This window comes from Glycine max, chromosome 4, assembly GCF_000004515.6.
Source record: "Glycine max cultivar Williams 82 chromosome 4, Glycine_max_v4.0, whole genome shotgun sequence".
Classification (NCBI taxonomy): Eukaryota; Viridiplantae; Streptophyta; class Magnoliopsida; order Fabales; family Fabaceae; genus Glycine; species Glycine max.
This window is the reverse complement of record NC_016091.4, coordinates 51166597-51185329: the sequence shown is the minus strand read 5'-3', so window position 1 is coordinate 51185329 and position 18733 is coordinate 51166597. Positions and strand designations below refer to the sequence as shown.

Genomic DNA, 18733 nt, shown 5'->3' with positions numbered 1-18733 from the left:
GTTAATAAGACACATGTTTTTTTTTTACAAAGGTAAAAGAATATCAATGTGAGCAATAAAATAAAAGTGTGAGAAATTATGAGAAACTACAAAGTAATCTATGTGAAACTTTATATTTATATTTGGTAAAATACTCAATAAGTTATTGCATCTAGAGTCTGGTGCACAATTAGAAAATGATTGCAATAGCTAGCTAACTCTAAAGAAGCTATTACAGCTAACTAACTTTGAAGAACAACTACAAAATGTTTCAATATAAGCTAGTAGCTTCTCTAGCTAAACTGGTAACTAGCTTACTCTGCTATACGAGTATGTTTAACATTCTCCCTACAAACTTGGAGGATAAAATTGGCTGAACAACATGAGTTTATCTTGAAGATTATAGAACCAAGTTTGGACAGCTCCCTAGTGAGAACATGACACGATTAGGATCTAATGGTTTACTCTTGCCGGTTTAGACGCACCTTAAAGGGGAATATATGTATGTGTCTATGCGACAACTAGGATTGATGGATTGAATCCACTTATATTACATTGACACCGATGCATTTAATGAGTTAATGATGATTGCTTATTGATTTTATATGAAAATGAGATACTTTATCTATGAAAATATGGTCTCAATTTATGTAACTCGAGGGAAGATTTATGTTAAATTATTATGGATAATTATGACGTCAAAATTTAGTGAAACTTGCATGACTTATTTTTGGATTATAGTGGTAGACAACTACATGGTATATTGATGTATATTTGAGAATATTCTGGTTGGAAAACATGATGTGCAGTTTATTACTTGGATTATATTCAAATTATTTTAGTTCTTATTTTGTTAAATTTTCTAATTCCTATAATATAAACATTATCTAATCATGCTTCCTTTTAACTTATTTTGCTAATGAAAAAGGAAGGCTCTATATAATGACCATGGTTTTGCTTGTTTCGAACAATGCGACATATTAATTGAATTATGTTTCTTGTAAATTCCTTTTTACTTTTATGTTCCTCATAATGATTGGATGTGTATGTTACTCTTGATGTGTTCTCATCTTATTATTTGTTGTGTATTTTTGTATAAATAAAGATCTTAGTTAGAAGTTGGAAAATGGCCTTCATAACCAGTCTCAGTCTAATACGACTACAATTGGGAGCAGAAACCTGAAAAATTGAGATCACACTGCTAGTGCTTCACTTTTTAACATTGAGTGTTATATTATCCCCCCCACCCCCTCCCCGATTTTCCTTGTGAAGTGGAGATTTTTATTTTTTTCGTTGCAAGTTATGCATTTCAAAATTGTTGGTTAGTGAACTTGACAAAACACACATGGGTATATTTACTCCAACTTCCAAACAATGTGGATGCAACGATGAGAAACATTGAAAGCTCTCATACCATAGACAGATAAAAAATTGGTGAAATACAAAAAAAAAATAGTGAGATACACAATTGCTTTTTATTGAATTCTTTTGATTTATTTCCTCTTAAGGTCTTCACTTTTTCCCGTATATGTTGTGAAAAGGATATTCCTAGACACGAAAGACCCTAAACCCTAAATCCTAGACCATGAACCTTTAACCCTCAACCTTGATATCGCAATGTAGGTCACAACGGGACGATGATAAAAAAGATAAAAAGAGGTGTTCCCAAAAAGGAAAATTGGGGGAGTCGTCACTAACGTTTATTTAATAAAAACGTCAGAAAAATAAAAAAGGATAAAAAATGGTTTACGGTTTGAGGACCCTCAACCCTAAACCTTAGGCCATAAAGCCTAGAGCTTAGACCTTGACCTTAGACCCTAAACCATAAATCTTAAACCATAACCATCAACCTGAATGTCACAATGTGGGTCACGACGAGACAACGATAAAAAAAGATAAAAAAAGTGTTCCCAAAAAGGAAAACCAGGGAATTCGCCACCACGTTTATTTAAGGAAAACGTCGGGAAAATAAAAAAGGATAAGGAATGGTTTACTGTTTGAGAAAAAAGATTTGAGAGTCATTTACGCGCGAGGAAGGTGATAGCACTCCATGCGCCCGTCATGAAGATAATAACCTTTAATCAAGTGCGCTAAAAATAAAGTGACTTTTTAATTATTTATTTTCCCTTAAGAACATGAGTTATGTTTGTTATATTTTTAGTTTATTTAGAGAAAAAGAGATAATTTCTATATTTTAGGAAAAAAAGGAATTTTGTGTTTTTTAGGTCCACTAGGGGTTTGCCCTCGCTCCTATTCCTTAAGTGCAATGAAAAAATCAGACTTACATAATTCTTTGGATAGAAAAGAGTTTGTGTGTTGGGTTGATTTTATATTTTTTTAGAAAGATTTGTTTTAATTGTGTGATAAAGAGTCATTAAGGCGTTGGACCTTAATGACTCTTTATCACACAATGGTTTAAAATTAACATATAAGTTGGATGTTCATTGGTATCTCATCAGCAATGGTTTAAAATTAACATATAATATGCTTCACAAAAAAATAAAATATAGCTTATTATTTAATAGTAATTTGAAAAATAACAGCAACGGAAAATAAAAACTCAAGGTGGGGACAATACACACTTCAATTTGAAGAAGTGCTGAATAATCACATTCTCCAAAATCATACCAAACGAAATGATATTTTGCATTAGCCTCATTAATATTGGTTAAAAACACAAAGCAAAAGGTGAATTACGACTTGGGAGAATCCAAAAATGAGCAGAAAACAAATTTGAGGATAAAAAAAATAATAGTGATATCAAAGATATAAATTCAACCTACCAACATAGCCATAGGCACCCTGTATGCAGTTTTCCGCTTAATTTCTCACACGTTGAAATGTGAAAATGATTTCGGGTTTGCAGTGCACTTTGAGAAGTCAAGCAAGTTGGAGACCCAACATGACATTCGCTAAATTTCTCACACGTTTATTAAAACATTGTTAAGCAAGTCGAAAACCTAGCATGGAATGCACAAAATGTAAGTGTGTATTAAAGAGTACTAACATAGAGTTTCAAAATGATTAATGTTAGTTGTCATATACGACTAACTTTTGTATAGAAAAGTTTTCCAAAATGTATATATTTTCCCCAATTTATGATTCTTTTTGTAGGATTGTAAATACTTTCTTGTTTAGTTTTATCTTTGCTCAGTAGAGGCACTCCGCATGAAATTAATGCAAATTTCACATCATTTTCAGGCAAAAAAGAGAAAAATTGGAGGGTGCAGCAGCTGGTATCTCGCTAAGCCTGGACCATGCGCTTAGCGAGTATCATCCGCTAAGCGAGACATCAGCCCACTTAGCGAGTAATAGGAATCTTGAAGGGAATCTGCCATGCAAACTCGCGCCCAGCACGTAACCAGCTTGCCCAGCAAGTCATCTGTCTCTTTTGGTGCTTAGCATGCCTGGCTCGCTCAGCCAAAAATCACTTACTTGCGCTAAGCGCGAATATGGTTCTAAGCGCGCCTTCGAGGACAAAAAGCCTTTTTTAAAGCCTAAAATGAAGAAAAAAGAGAGAGCTTAGCGGATAGAGTGTGAAGAATAGAGAATAGAGGCGAAAAACAGAGCAAGGAAGCAAAAAAACATTAGCTTTTGGGAGGATCTTAGGTTTAGGAGTGATTTCTAGGTTTCTAGAGGTGGAGGATACATCCCCACCACTGTGTAATCTATTATTTTCTCTGAAAATCATCTTCCTGCTTGTGAAAGGTGCAGCCTTGTGATGGAAGACTAAACTCCTTTGTTGGGAAATTCTACTGAGAACTTGATGTAAATCTTTATCCTATCTATTTAAAGTTGTTTTTATGTGTTCAATGTTTCTATCTGTGCTTAATCTATGCATGCTTGTGGCTTGATCACCTATTTGTATGTAAAGTTAGGAGCTTTAGCATTGGAAAATGTACTGCATCCTTAGAACTAGATAGAACGGGCTAGGTTATCGTATGTTTAGACACAGAGTGCGGTAATTTAGTTTTATTATGTTGTGACTTTAATGTTGTTCGGTTAAGCTAAGTTCGACGAGACATCTGAGAATGAAATTTAATTAGAATTAGTCCATTCATGTGAGACATCGATTTTTGGGAATGTTGTCCTTAGTATAGAACACATGAACATCTTTGAATAGAGAAAAACCCTTAATTGCATCAAGTAACTCAGTAGGAGGACCCAACGCTTTTAATTATCTGTTTTAACACCCACTTGCTCATATTTTCAGTAATTAGTAATTAGAATAGCAAACACCATAGTTTTATTCGTGTCTATTGTCCTTTTATACAAATGTATGCTTATTGAATGATGTTTCACTAAATGAAACAAGTTCCCTGAGTTTGATACTCGGTTTCTTACCGTTTTATTATTACTTGCATGACTCGGTACACTTACCGATAAGATTTCGCATCCATAATAACAAGTAGTACAGGGGCGGAACAATTAACGTAGTGTTAAGTAATCAATAAATGAGACACGCACAAATAAATCGAATGGGAATGGAAAGGGATAGAATAGAAGCGATGAATGCACTTAGTAATTAAGGGTGCGGGGTTAAAACATGGGAAAATAAATAAGTGAGACAATGATTTACAGTACACTATGAACTAACCAAACAAGGATAAATAAATAAAAAAATAACAATAGAGAAAAACTGAAAAAAGGTTGTGTAAATAGAAATTTTTACTTCATTTGGGCATGCCAAAAAAAGTGGGGGTGTGCATGTAAATGAAGGTGTAACTAGTGGTATTTATTTTATGTACAATTATTTTTATGAAAAAAATGGGTCAGGCCCAAAATGGAAGAAAAAATTGTATATGTGAAAATGGTGGTATCAATAGCATTTTTTTTTGTTTTCTTTTTTGCTTTTTATGATATAAAAAGATATGGACAACAAATATTTACAAAAAATAAATAAATTCTAAGAGTCTCACCAACACCCAAAGGTTCACCGACGAGTTTAAATGAAACATGAGACCAAAAGAAAAAGGAGAATAAGGAAGAGAAAAAGAGTAGAGAAGGAAAGAATGAGATAAAAGGAATACATTGAGGTCTCTCCCTTTTTCGTGACTCTAATGCCAAAGGACAGTGAGTTTCTTTTGCTTCCTCAAGATTTGTATCTCTTATTCTTTAGCTTTTTTTTTTATAGTGTTATTTCTCCTTCTATTTTTTTATAATTCATATATGATAATTTTGTGATTAAATAACAATATAATTTGTGCAGATATCATTCATTTATTAAATTATAGTTGGAGAGGGTAAAATTATTAAAATTTATAAGTCATTTTTATTCATTTTAAAAGGATATATAGATATATAAAAGAGTATAGTTGATTGAGATCTTCTATTATCAAGAGAACCTTTAATACCACGGGATGACTTCCTTATCCAAACCTAAAGATGAAATATAATAACAGATACAACAGTTTTAGTAGTATAATTTTTTTTATATAATAGACATAACAATTTTAGTAGTATAAGAAATTTTACATGAAAGTTTATTTAAAAGTTTAATTTCTTTTCAAAATTTTTGAATCATTGATCAATCATAGATTTTTTTAGTATAACTTTTAAAATAATTATTATAAATTTGATAAAAAAAATTCAATATACTTACTATAAAAATTAATAAATTTATCATATATGATAATTTTGTGATTAAATAACAATATAATTGTGCACATATTATTCATTTATTAAATTATAGTTGGAGAGGATAAAATTAACAAAGTTTATAAGTCATTTTCATTTATTTTAAAAGAATATATAAATATATAAAATAATATAGTTTGCTAAGACTTTCTAATACCACGAGACCTTCTTCTTCTGGTCTCCTTCTAGTGTCACATGATGACAACCTTATCCAAACTCAAAGACGAAATATAATAAAATAATAGACATAACAATTGTAATAATATAAGAAATTTTATATAATAGATATATCGGTTTTAGTAGTTTATAAGTCATTTTCATTCATTTTAAAAGAATACATAAATATATTAAATAGTATAGTTTAACCTTCTAATTCCACTTGTCCGTCTAATACCACGCGATGACCTCCTTATCCAACTCGAGAGACGAAATATAATAATAGATAGAATAGTAGTTTTTAGTAATATAAGAAATTTTATATAATAGATACAACAGTATAAGTAGTATAAAAAGTTTTATATGAAAGTTTGTTCAAAAGTTTGATTTCTTATGAAAGATTTTGTATTATCAATCAATCATAAATTTTTTTAGTATAACTTATAAAATAATTATTATAAAAATTAATAAATTTATCATATATGATAATTTTGTGATTAAATAACAATATAATTTGTGCACATTATATTCATTTATTCAATTATAGTTGGGAAATGTAAAATTATCTAAGTTTATAAGTGATTTTCATTCATTTTTTTGATAAATAAATTGTTGATCTAATTATATGGTTATAATAATTATATATTATTGATACATCGCTTAAACTATGATAAAATGAGAATTTTAAACATGGGAAAGGATGAAAGAAAGTGGGAATGGAGATACCTATTTTTTTAGTGATCCAACTTCTTATATTCACCAAAAAGTTATTGTGATTTTTTATACTTTTTCTTACCATTTTTATATTTTTTGAAATGTTTTACTTTTTAATTTAACAACAATTTCAATAGTTAAAAAAAAAAACAACGAAGTGGAGCCACCCGTGCTTATACACGGTTAACTGAGTTCTAATTAACTAAAACAGGAGAATTTGGAAATTCTCACAGGCACACACTGCGACCCCACTCTCCCTGGCAACCCTAGCTCCCACTCTCTTGCCCGCGACCCTAGCTCTCCCACTCTCGCTCGACGCTGGTTCCGCTTGCAACCCTTGCTCGCGGTGGTTCAGAGCAATCTCTCTCGCACGCACGGTGGTCATAATTGGTTCATCTCTCTTCCCATCTCAGAGATCAATAATTTGTGTTTCATTTTTTCTTTGATTGTTGTTTCAATTTTGATTTTATTGATTTATATTTTGTTTTCTATTTCATTGATTTGTTTTTCACTGATTGATTTCTTAGTGGGTGTGGATTTGGATGAGTTTGGGGTCGAGCTAGGTGGTGGGCACCGTGTGTTTGTGAATCTGCATGAAAGGGAAAGTGAGAAATAATTGATTGATTGGTGCGGAGTATACATGCCGCAATTCTTTCAAGTCAGTATGTTTGATGCATTTGTACTTGGGTATCTAGTTTTTCAGTTTTGGTTTGAAGACATGCACATAGATACAGGGTGAGGCTTTATCTCCTTTGCAAAACAGGGCAAATTCCGAATAGGCCAAAGTATGAATTATTGGTAGTGTGTGCTAAGGTTTGAGTTGATTGTTACTGTTTTGTTTCGATTGAGGCATTGAATCTTTGTTGTTTTTGTGCCTATCTTTGTTATGTGTTAATTCTAATCTTGAAAACATACAAATCTATACATCATAAGTTTTAATCTAATGCAACTAACATACTAATCTACTCTTGAATTCTCATAAATTTGGTGGGAACAAAATTAGAAAACAGAGAATGACATCACATAAATAATTTAGATAAAGATTTAGTAGATTTCCTTCAGAATGGGATACCCAAATGACTGCATAAAATGACTAGAGAAAAGCGTACCTTAGCAACCTACTTTTCCAAGTTCACAGACTGAAATCATAGAAACTGCAAAATTGGATTAAATTGCCTACGATTAGATTACCAAGATTGGATTAGATTAACAAAATCAGATTAAGTCGTTGTAGACTTGTGGTTATAATTCATGAGTATAGGACAAAAATTGTTGACTACCTGCACTTCAAGAAGCTGGCTTTTGAACTCTGAAAAGGAAATAGTATTAATTGTTTCTGCTGGATATTGGACCTGGATGACTCAACAGCAATCATAAGTTAGTAAGCCATGTCTTATCTGTAACAACCGTGATCACATGAATCAGACAGCCCATTGCAGAGGATATAAATGATAGAACAATACAGATACAGAAGTTCCTGGACCAAGTGGAAAAATATAATCCATTTTTTATTTCATTATTGAAGCACTTTTCCCCATTTCTGCAATTACCCTGTGTTTGGATGGGGGATTTAAAAATTACTTGGAAATTTAAATACACAGCATTTTGATTGCCTTGATTTAAATTTCTTTTATTTGTAAATATTTTGTTTGGATGAGGCAATTCAATTTCTTGTATTTTAATTTCCTTGTTTGGACAAAGTAATTCAATTTCAATGAAATTTAAGTTTCCATTTTTAAATATTTATTTAAAAATTAAAATTTCAATATTGAATGAAAATAAATATGAGTCATTTTTTAAATAGTTAAATATTCAAAACAAATTTAATGTTATAAATATATAATAATAATTTTTTTTAATATTTAATAATTAAATAATCAAAATAATTGTAATGCTAAACAATTTTGAATCTTACACAATATTCTTGTAGTAACACACAAAAAAAACTTGGATTAAATAATACTGTAAAATTAAAAGATGAATGATATGTAATTCCTTTTTCTTGCTAAAAAAAATTAATTACCTAGTCTCTTAATAATTTTAAAAAACATATTAAAATTAAATAATTATGTAATTTAATGATAATTATCTCATACAAAATTCAAATGATATTAATTTTAATGGAAGAAAATACTTCAATCCATGTCAACATCTAAAATCATATATCATCAACATTGATATCACTTCACTTATAATATTCAATAATTCACGAATTATTTTACAAATTAGAGGATCCAAAACAAACAACATAATCAAACAATTTTAGAATAATAAACTTTTTTCTCTTGCTTTGTAAGAATACAATTCCTCTCTATTCCTTGCTCACGATAACCTGACATAGAAGAAACAAGATAATATAAGTCACAACAGGAAAGACAAATAACTACAGGGAAAATATCAAAGATAAATAACTATAGTGAAAATATAAGTTAGAGTAATTGCATTGTTAACTATGCTAGGATCCATTTCTTCTCAATCCAAATTGCATGATAATGATATACGATAATATTTTGAGATTTAAAACAAATATGTAGATAAAAAATGTAAATAAGCTCTAAATTTTAATGCCCATATTTTTCTACATTAGGTGTGTCACAAGCAAGAGCCTAGAGGTTAACTTTAGCAGAATATAAATTGGATGACAAGAAATGTCTCTTAACTATATATACACAACAAAAAAAGAAGTCAAAAAAAGAAGTTTTTTCTTTTTTCTTTTTGGGTTTGATTAGACACCTTTAATCAAAATCTGTGGAGTATTCCCCAAGCTCAACACAAATGTTTTGATTGAGAAGACACAAGTCCTAGAGCTAATGCCAATTAGAATCTCAAATAGTTCAAATAGAGGCATAAGGTCTCTCCCAAAATAAAAAGTAATGATGTAAATGTAGCTATAAAGTTGACTATCATTTCCCACTACAAAGCAAAAGTGAAAATATAATTATTCAAGAATGGGGTACAAAGGAACATTTCAACCAGACGAAGCTTACAAATTTATATGTTACAAACTCTGTATATAGTCCACCCCAAGAATTTCATCAAATATCTTATTTTTTATGTTTTAAAATTTAACCTATGTATTTAAGGTGTAAGTATAACTTAGCTGATAATATAAACTCAAAATAAAAACTTTAATATATCAAGAATGTAAGGATCTTTAGCACGCCCAATTCTGGCTTTCGGGTGAGTGTTTTCTCTCCATCATCTATTTCACTGTGCTTTTACTAATTTCAAATTCATCATCAATAGTCCTGACATGTTTGTAAAGCTTAAACATGTATTTACTCTATTATGTCTGTAGAGAAATTTATCAGAGGGAACAAATAACAAATGTCATTCAGCCTCCAATGAATTTAACTTCATCATCTACCTAGTAGTGGTCCACATTTAAGTAGTAGCATAATAGGTCAGTTGAGATATTGAGGAGTTTACAAATATCCTGAGTGCCTTACTTTTTGCCTAACCATCTTTTCATCAATTGCTATTGACCTTGGCCAGAAGTTTTCTTCATTAAATTTTTGGTTAATTTATGGGACTAAACAGCAGCATAGGGGATCCGCTCCTTTTAACCCGAATTTTTTTCTTCTAGAAATGAGGAGGATTGCAGGATCAAAGAATTAAGTATGTTCTATCTATGGTTTCATCTATAAGGAAGCATTTTAGAACATAATAAGGTAAAAGGCAATGCTGCAGGCTGCATCAACAAGAAATACCTACCATGATTGATATTGATTATATGCAAATATCAACATCTTTAGTTACTTACATCTGTCCAGAAGTCAGTACATTGGGTAGCTTCTTGCAGCTCATGAATGATTTTAACTTTTAAGAGAATAACTCTAAATTTAACAAGCCATTTTTAGTTTCTTTTTTCCAATAATAATGTCGACAGGAAAGTTTGAATTTATAAACCAAATTAACAAATCTACTAACTCTAACTTACAATAATGCAATAAGCACATATTTATAGTTTTAAGCCATGCTGGCTTTTCGTCTTTAGACTAAATTTTTTTCTAAATAAGACAAAATCAGTTTCATCAGGCACCATCCTTTGTTCACCTACGCAATAACTCAAATCTGATTAATTCTTCTAAAAAACATACCCTTGTCTGTTCTGCAAAGAATGCCCTCTATCAAGCACATGCTCAAATCGGAGGCATGGGTGGGTTACAAAGCTAGATTTATAAACCAAAGTTCTTATAGAAGAATAAACACAAGCACCTACAGTGCGTGGTCTGTTCCTAACAAATTTGCAAAAATGCCCACAGTACAGATTAACGAAATCAAACAATGAGCAACGAAATCAAACAATGAGTATCCACAGTACAAAACCAATGAAATCAAACAACTAAATAAAAAATAAATCACAAATTAAAGAAAAAAAATGAACACACCATGGCACTGTGAGAGTGGGTCGAAATCGCAAGGGGAACTTACTTGAGAGAGCTAGGTGTGGTGCGTGAGGGTGGCTGAGAGGGAGAGAGAGGTACGGAGAGAGCTAGTGTGGTGAGAGGGAGAGAGCGTGCTAGCGTCGTGAGAGAGAGCGTGCGGCTGAGAGAGAGCTATTATCGTGAGAGTGGCTGAGACTTGAGAGGGAGAGATAGCATGTGGCTGAGAGGGAGAGAGAGCCTGAGAGTGGCTGGAAATTTTAATTCCTCTATTTTTGGTGAGAATTTGAAATCCTGCCAATTTACTTTATTAAAATGCTTCAAAAAAATGATGACATTTTAATTACTTCTAAAATACCTTATCCAAATAGATCATTTTACAAGGAATCATTTTAATATCTCAGTTAAAATACTTTACTCACTTTAATTACTCCATCCAAACACGTTAATTTTGTGGACATCATATCCAAAAACACAAGTTCCTTTGAGAAAGAAACACCTTTTGCTGAGGCTGCTCTCATGGAGATCCCTCACCAGGTTGTGTTTCTTCCTGTGTTGGTTGGTGCATTTCTTAATCAATATTTCCAATCTCTTGTTATATTTGGCATGCAGGTAAAGTCAATATTTTATAATTGCATTATTAAGCATAGGCAGCTTGCTGCTGGCTACCTTTTTTGTGAATGTTGGTTCAATTTCACATATCTGCTGTATCACATAGATACCAGGGCAGATATTGAGTTTTTAGAAATGAAGATTACACTTTTATTTCATTTTCTGGTTCAGTACGTAACAATGTCACTCTCAAAAAGCTAGATATCTTGAAACACCGTCATTTACCAAATACATGTTGACAATTTTTTTTTTGCAAATTATTAAGAACAGAAACATAAACTTGAGTAATTAGATAGCAATTTGTTATGCATATTATAAAAATGAATGCACTAAAATAATTCTGTAATTGACTGTTCAAAACTGTAAGATTTAATGCATTTTTATCTAACTAAAATTGTGTTTGAATAGGTAGAGTGTATGCCAGATTTTAACATTGAATTATTCTTTCTTTTTAACACCACATATTCTGATTGTTCAGACTTCAGTGACTATTCCCTTGCATTGAATGTTCTTTAAATGTGGTTACTACAAGTGTTCTCACATCTTTCGCAAACTCAAACCCTTGACTTGAATGAGACCTCTTTGATTGAACACTTCTACCAAATCTTGTGACAGACTCTGCTGTGAACAATTGATTGAGTATCATTCTTTGTTTTCTTGTTTTCCTCCTATTATTTAATCTGTTTCCTTGTCTGTTCTCTCTATTTTTTCTATATTTTGTAAGAGACACTCTACTCCTTTGTTCTGTGTGTCTATCTATTCCTATGTGTTGTTAGTCTCTACTTCTCTTTGTTCTCTGTTCTGTCCTTTCTGATTTAGGATTAGTGGTTCTCTAATAGTGTTGTTAGTCTCTACTTCTCTTTGTTCTCTGTTCTGTCCTTTCTGATTTAGGATTAGTGGTTCTCTAATAGAGTTTTGTGAAAGAGAGCGATTGAGAGTGAGGAAGATATTATTATTCAACCCATGTCTTCAATCAATACATGCTCAGTTTATATACAGCTTAACAAACATAACAGAACTAACTGAGTAACTAACTGTAGTTATTTAATTAATATAGTTAACTAAATTAACATTTTTTCTTAATTCATGTGAATTTGTTAAAATGGTGCTATATATAGGGATGTGTATGTTGTATATTGCACGTACATGCGATGATTGAATAATGAACAAAACTCAATTTGCCATTATTGTCCCTGTATTTTGAGGTATTATATTATGAATCTTTGTATTTTTTATTTGTCTTTTGTCATGTTATTTTGCCATGTATACTTATATTCATATTTAGGGGTGACAAAAAAAGTTGAATTGACAAAGTTAAGTCATCTCATAATCAATCCGCAAACATTTATAGTAATAGTGTCCCATCATATCATGCAAGACTCCATTTTTTTAATACGGAAAGGAAGTATAAACTTGAATTGAGATTATTCTGCCAACATTAGAGAATGTTGATTCAGAAGGAATTAATACATGAGTACGAGAAAATTATTTTTCAAAAAAGACATGTTAGTGTATAAAATTTTAAATTATCAACAAATTAGGAATCATAATAGATTTAACTTTTAAGGTGATTATTATTAAATTCAATTAATGTATTTTTTGATAATTGAAGAAATCACCTTGTTGATAGACATGCAAGGATTTATGATGATAGACCATAAAATAATCCAAAAGGAATATATTAAGATATAAAAACTTCACATCCAAGTTCCTACCCTTTTGCATTTTGTACTCATCATTATTTATTGTGGTTTATGTGCTTCTCTCTCAATGGTAAAATGAAACTAATGAATGATCAATTTTTATGGTAACTTTTAGAGATAAAAACAAAAGGATAAAAATGATAAGTTGGTCCATAAGCCCAGCACCCAGCACATGAAGTTCACTTTTGCCTTATAGATTTATCATGTTATTCTTTGTGTCATGTCATAAAAATAGTGATAACTTCAAAGTTCAAAAGACTAAAGTGATAATTTACCTTTAATTAAGCTCCAATTCTTATGAAATGAAAATGAATAAATATCTATTTTGTTCCTTAAAATTGTTAGAGACTAACAGGATGGAAAATTTGAATTTAGTCCATCTGCAGTTTAGTTTGTTCCCGGTGGGGCAATTCACACGCTACCCATGAATCCCATTTTGATTTGCTTGTTGGAGGCGGAGAATTGAGAAGAAAATGAGAGCAGTGTCCCTTTGGCTTCGGCGCAAACACCAATTGCCGTTGGCATTGGCATTTCGCAGATTCTCGACATCTAATTCGAAGGTGAAAATCTTTGATCGCGAGTTGAAGCGCACACAACGTGACCGAGCCGCATGGTTGACTCCCTCACACGACCCTCTTCTTCACACCGTCGCTCAAAATCTCTTGGACCGCTTGCAGGTTCCTTTAGTTACTTAGCTTCCCTTCCCTTCTAAATTCCAACTTCAATTCTCTTTGTTGTTGTTTAGGACTGTAAGAAGACTTTTCCAACTGCGCTATGCTTAGGAGGCTCATTACAACCTATCACGCGCTCTCTTTCTGCTCCTCCTGGTATCTATCTCACTCTCCACATGCTATTAGCATTATATTATGATTAATTGATTGATCCCAGCCCCAGGTGGCGTGGAAAAGCTTATTGTCATGGATGCCTCCTATGATATGCTTCAAGCCTGTAAAAATGCTCACCACAATGCCACCGTTGAGACCCACTTTCTTGTTGCTGACGAAGAGTTTCTTCCTATCAAAGAAAGGCAATTATAATTGATTTTATTTCATGTCACGCTTTTCTGTTTTGGATTGTTCTTACTTATATATTGGTTTGTTTGCAGCTCTGTGGATTTGGTTGTTAGTTGCTTGGGACTACACTGGACTAATGATCTGCCTGGAGCAATGATACAGGTTACTGCCTTCTTTCTTTTCTAATGTTGTCCCTTAAATTCAACCATACTTATTAGGCTTAAATATGTTTTAGGTCCCTAATATAAAAAAATTGATGCATTGTATCCCTAATATATCAAAACTTTTGTGTTGAATCTCTGTCATTAGTTAAGTAATGATTTGACACCTTATGAACATATCTTCCTAATATAATCAGGGGCTGAGATGGTATCACGTCATCACTTAATTGACGGTAAGGACTTAAAGCAAAAGTTTTGATATATCAGAGATCCAATGCAATGGTAAAATTTATTAGGGACCCAAACACAGACCTAAAACATATTTAAGCATACTTATTATTATCTGATTTTTTATTTTTATGTTTTGCAGTCTAGATTGGCATTGAAGCCTGATGGCTTATTTTTAGCAGCTATTCTTGGTGGAGAAACATTAAAGTGACAATGTTTATTTTTATTTCTTGAAATTTCTTTGGAACAGAAATGGATGGGGGCATTCTAATTAATGATATTTGTGCTGCTACCAGGGAGCTCAGAATAGCTTGTACGTTGGCACAAATGGAGCGTGAAGGAGGGATCAGTCCCCGAGTATCACCTTTGGCACAGGCATGTTATTGCAAAATTATTATCTCCTGATTTGTTTATTTATCAGTTAAGATCAACTATATTTTGAATTAATACTTTACTGTCTCTTTTGAATAGGATGATGTGGTTGTGTTACTTGTCATTGTCTGTTGGCAATGCCATCATGAATTCCATGATTTTGTGTGAAAGTAACTTTATTTTGAAGCAAATAGGTTGGTCTAATATATGCCCATCATGGAAATATTAGTCTTGCCTGCTTCTTAAAGACCAGTTAGTTAATCTGGCTTGTTGTAGCTTTAATGGTTGTATTGAAGACTTGTATTTTTTGTCAAAATAGTATAAGAAAGCTGGAACTGAGCAGACATTCTGTCCTCCATTTTCAGGTTCGAGATGCTGGGAATCTTTTGACTAGGGCAGGTTTCACCCTTCCAGGGGTTGATGTTGATGAGTATGTAGTTAAATATGAAAGTGGTGAGAAATTTCATTTGATTTAATAATTGAATTATTCCACGTGCGTGACATGAATTAAATGAATTATGAGTGCGTCCTAAATTTTTTGCTACATATATTCTTCCTTAGTTTGGAATTTCAGTTCTGGTAGATGACCAACGACTGAGATATGAGCATGGTAACTTTTATTGCTTACTGGTAGGTGCATAGTAAGTAAAGGCCATAAGACTAAAGATCACCACATAGACAATATGTGCTAAAAAGAATATCCACTGTGGGAATAACACAATTTCCACTTCACAAGGAGGACTTATAGAAAATGTTTAAAAGCTAAGAGAGTGAGGGAATGCTGGCAGAAAACCAAGAAAGGAATAGTGGTTGTCATTTTCAATTTCTGTATGGTTTTATAATTAAATTTTATATTTTACACATATATGAATTGTTTCAAGTTGTTACTTATTCATTGAATAATGTGTGAATTTATTGCCTCATTCAACTCGTGATACATTTTTGTAATGGTGATTCTTGTCTCTGTTTTGTGCAGCTCTGGAGCTTATAGAACATCTCCGTGCAATGGGTGAAACAAATGCTCTTTATCAAATGAACAATGTAAAGTATTTTTTTTTTTCTTTTCATACCAATGGATATTAAATACAATTTCCTTGTATCAAATGTTGTGCCTTGGATGTTGTATTACATTTCTGAAAAGAGGTTATGCATGTATGAACAGATCCTAAAGAGGGACACAGCGTTAGCAACTGCAGCTATTTATGATTCAATGTTTTCTGCAGAAGACGGCACTGTACCTGCAACATTCCAGGTAATCAAAATAGAGGATTTATTCATAGCAAAACCAGTAGTGTAGTTTATATCAAAGCCGTCTCTTTCTAATTGTGTTTTGCAAACCAGACATGTCCCTAAATCAGTAAGGAGAGAGGTTTAAGCATTTGAGGTCAAACTGTGTTTCTTTGGATGCACATTTATATTCATATAAGTTATGCCACTGTGCTTTTTCATATATTAAGGGGTGCTGCAGATGATTGGTAGGATTGAGGGTGCCAACATAGTTGGGACTTGGGATCCTTCTTCAAATTATGATGCATTTACACTCTTTTACTTAAAAAGAAAAAAGTTATGCCAATGTGTAAAATGTATATCACGTATATAAGTAAAATCATATAGAAAAAATTCAGTTTTATCTCCTGCATAATCAATTTGTTTCATACACATACAATATATGTCAACAAATTACAGAGTACACAACACTAAAATAAACTATATCTAGCATGATCTAAGTGCTTCAAGACCAAGTAATGCACTGCCACAATATGCATAAGAGGTTTGTGAAGGAATGAATTATTTTTACTTATTGTAGCCTTGTAGGTTTAATGGGACGAAAGATATTGGGAAAAACCTAAGTCCCATATTAGTTAGAGATAAAGTCAAGATAGAGTATATAAGTGAGAGACAACCCTCACCCTGAGTTAGCTTTTGACGTTGAGTTAGGTTGAAACTCACATTCTAAGATGGTATTAGAGCATATTTAAGATTCATTCAATGGGTTACCCACCGTATTATTCACGCACCAAGTCCATAAGTACTGGGCGTGAGAGGGTGTATTGGGAAAAATCCAAGTCCCACATTGGCTAGAGATAAAGTCAAGATAGAGTATATAAGTGAAGGGCAACCCTCACCCTATGAGCTAGCTTTGGGGATTGACTTAGGTCCAAACTCGTATTCTAAGATATGTATATGCTTGTCCATGGGAGTTATTTATTTTTACTTATAGTAGTGTAGGTTTATGAGGCGATTGCTACTTGTTTTGATCCAAATGAATTAAGAAATCTAGTCAATTCATGCGATTTTAGATTACCATGACATGGTTTAGCTCAAAAGGCAGAATCCATGACCTTTGATTAAAAAAAAAATTGCCGAACCAAGTAAATTGTGATCAGTTTGCATGGGAGGTGACTTGCATTTGATTTTTGTGCGTTTTTCTCTTAGGTTAGGGGTATTGGGTTTGCAAATATATTTTTTTATTATTATTCAGAAGAAAATGTCCTGACCATCTCTCTTAAACTTTTTATAAATTAACTCCTGTCAAAATCAATGAACATCTATAGGGGAGTGGTAGTAGTGGATTGAACTGATAGTCCGGTATATAGGGGAGTGGTAGTAGTGGATTGAACTGATAGTCCGGTATATATGTGGAAGTGAAAGTGTAAATCAGTAGGATCGTTATTGTTGCCTCTTTGTCTCAGTTAAGGGCATGAAAAAATATCCCCATGGGGAAAGTTAGCTACAGCATGTAAAAGTTGCATCCTCAGAAACGACAAATTCACAATACATATGCTCTCTTTATGCTTCAACAAAAATGGAATGTTATAACATTACTAAAAATTGTAAAATTGTTTGGTAAACCAACTTAAAACCAGTGAAAAAAATGGGACTTGGAACAATTTTGGACCAGTTGAAGTTATAATTTACAACTAATTATGAAAGATGGGCGTTATATGGTCATTGATCTGCCTTTGTAGGTTATATACATGACGGGGTGGAGAGAACATCCTTCTCAGCAGAAAGCAAAAAGAAGGGGATCAGCCACTATATCTTTCAACGATATTCAGAAGCAATTTGGAAGCCAAAATTGATTGTCCTTCCCCTTATTTTTCACTCTGCATATTTTAGTTTAATTAATATACTTGGCGCATTGTATGTGTGGGTATACTCTTAAATGGTTGACTTCATGTAAAATATGAGTTTGACATTATGAAATATTATTTTCTTTTGATTTAATTACTATATAGTTTAGATATTAAGAAATAGAAATGTGTCCCAATGGATTTACAGACATTCTTCAGTATCCAGATCGATTTTCACATGGGACATGTATGCGGATATAATTCAAATGGCAACACGATACAGCCATGAATGTCTGGCTCCTTTGTCTACTCTTAAGTCTTAAATATTATGCGATTCATAATTTATGGGTCAAATAAATAGTAACAATTGAAAAATAAACTATTAAATAAAAAACAGCTCATTACAGAGTAGAGTAAGAAATTTTTGAAAAATTCAGGAACCTATTTTTGGGGGAGTAAATTTTTTGTAGTAACTACCAAAATGTTGAGAAACTTGACATATTCTCATATGATCTTTAGTGGTTTCGCAGGCTCCAAAATTTCTAAGTAAAACTCTAAAATACAAAAGTTAACTCAATTATTGTACTATTGTGGTCATCTGGCAATACACATTTCTTTCCAAATTAATAGTAAAATATATGAATTACACACCGATCAAATTCAATGTATAATTCTATTCAGTCTTGGTAGATGCTAGAT

General features: G+C 32.2%; 1 protein-coding gene across 9 annotated transcripts; it reads left to right on the top strand.

Moving 5' to 3' along the window:
* Nucleotides 1–6676: 6676 nt before the first annotated feature.
* LOC100785627 (putative methyltransferase At1g22800, mitochondrial) lies at nucleotides 6677–18188 on the top strand. 9 transcript variants are annotated; one of them, XM_041015089.1, is made up of 12 exons: nucleotides 6683–6876; nucleotides 7014–7144; nucleotides 13562–13863; nucleotides 13932–14013; nucleotides 14081–14213; nucleotides 14292–14361; nucleotides 14731–14795; nucleotides 14885–14963; nucleotides 15326–15413; nucleotides 15937–16001; nucleotides 16123–16212; nucleotides 17930–18188. In XM_041015089.1, exons 3-12 carry the CDS (start codon nucleotides 13660–13662, stop codon nucleotides 18041–18043), a joined length of 990 nt encoding a protein of 329 aa, XP_040871023.1. In that variant the 5' UTR covers nucleotides 6683–6876; nucleotides 7014–7144; nucleotides 13562–13659; the 3' UTR covers nucleotides 18044–18188. The 9 variants fall into 9 exon arrangements, with proteins under 9 accessions (XP_014630508.1, XP_040871023.1, XP_006579014.1 ...); XM_006578951.4 differs by having other exon boundaries at nucleotides 14075–14213; XM_041015088.1 differs by having other exon boundaries at nucleotides 7014–7221.
* Nucleotides 18189–18733: the final 545 nt, after the last annotated feature.

Coding starts and splice junctions, on each gene's coding strand:
- LOC100785627 (XM_006578952.4), top strand. CDS start 13,660: ATGAGAGCAGTGTCCCTTTGGCTTCGGCGCAAACACCAATTGCCGTTG. Junction 14,796..14,884: donor CTTGGTGGAGAAACATTAAA/GTGACAATGTTT, acceptor TGCTGCTACCAG/GGAGCTCAGAATAGCTTGTA. Junction 16,002..16,122: donor CTCTTTATCAAATGAACAAT/GTAAAGTATTTT, acceptor ATGTATGAACAG/ATCCTAAAGAGGGACACAGC.